Below are 1330 nucleotides of genomic sequence, written 5' to 3' on the forward strand. Positions count from 1 at the left end.
CGTGGGCAAGTCCCTTTCTGTCTTTAGTGCCATCAGAGGAGTAAAAGCTACTACTCAGGGTGGTTGTGGTCACCAAATGATAGATGGTGGTGAAGGCATTTTATAAACTGCTAAACACGCAGGCGAGCGTTGTCGTTATGGTCTTCGTTAATATTACTATTGTTGAGGAATTGAGAAATTCAGTTCACTCGAGCTCAACCAAGACCTTGTGAATAATAAAAACAGAGCTGCGGGAGGGGGACTGATCTTGGCAGCAAGGCAAGGCTTTCCAATAAAAGTCACCCGGAAAACCAGATAAAAAGTCAAAAATCAAGAGCTGAACTGCTATGAGTGGTTGGGAACAGGAGGGACTGATGTGACCCTGTCTCCCATGAGGTGCCCAGGGTAGTAGTGTGTGACACTCTCCTCACCTGCCATCCCTTTTACCTCTCGACTGTCCTGTGATGGGAGTGGGGCAGGTATAAGTATCTTCGTTTTACAAATGAGAGCACACCGTCGCAGCAGGCTAAGGGACAGACTATTGATCATTTGGCCGGGAGTGACGGAGCAGGGATCAAGCCAGGCTCTCTGCTCCAGTCCTCAGGGTCTCTCTCTGTTGTGTGGCCCTGCCCTTCCTGGGCACCTCTCTATCCCCAGGGACCCCCCGGTGGGCCACTCCGTGCACACAATACCTCCATACCAAGGGTCCTGCCCTAGCTGGTAGCTCTGAGTTCGGCAGAGTGGGTGGGACAGATGTCAGTCTGGCTGAGAGCGTATATTCCAAAGCTTGGGCCAGGGTCTGCAGCTCACAGTCCGGGTGCCTTCCCAGTCCAGCTTCTCCCTGGCCCAGGGCCAGCCTGACGGCCACCCTCTCTGCCAGGCGTGTTCATCATCTGCTGGCTGCCCTTCTTCATCACGCACATCCTGAACATTCACTGTGATTGCAACATCCCGCCTGTCCTGTACAGCGCCTTCACGTGGCTGGGCTATGTCAACAGCGCCGTGAACCCCATCATCTACACGACCTTCAACATCGAGTTCCGCAAGGCCTTCATGAAGATCCTCCACTGCTGACCCTGCTGCCCACCCTCACAGCAGCCTGCTGCCTGCCTCCCTGCCCAGGCCAGCCCGGCCTCAGTCCCTGAGATCCGTGGGCAGGAGGGCGCTGGGTGGACTTTGCCTTCCCTTTGCCCGGCGGGCCCTGCAGTGTTAGCTTGGCACCACGCCCCTCACTGCCCGCACACTCTCTGCCAGGGTAGTGTAGAGAGTCAGGCACGGCGTCAGCCCTTGGGCTGGACCCTGTGGCTCAGGGCAGCTCACAGAGCCCCCATCCCACTTCCAGGCCTCCTCT

The 1330-nt window shown here is 56.5% G+C and overlaps 1 protein-coding gene across 1 annotated transcript in view; it reads left to right on the top strand.

Moving 5' to 3' along the window:
• DRD2 (dopamine receptor D2) overlaps window positions 1-1053 on the top strand; it is a 12332-nt gene extending 11279 nt beyond the window's left edge. Inside the window, exon 6 of the mRNA XM_011365426.2 lies at window positions 860-1053. Coding sequence (XP_011363728.1) covers window positions 860-1053 — 194 coding nt within the window. The remainder of the gene's footprint in view (window positions 1-859) is intronic.
• Window positions 1054-1330: the final 277 nt, after the last annotated feature.

The sequence above is a fragment of the Pteropus vampyrus genome, unplaced genomic scaffold, assembly GCF_000151845.1.
Source record: "Pteropus vampyrus isolate Shadow unplaced genomic scaffold, Pvam_2.0 Scaffold110, whole genome shotgun sequence".
Taxonomy (NCBI): domain Eukaryota; kingdom Metazoa; phylum Chordata; class Mammalia; order Chiroptera; family Pteropodidae; genus Pteropus; species Pteropus vampyrus.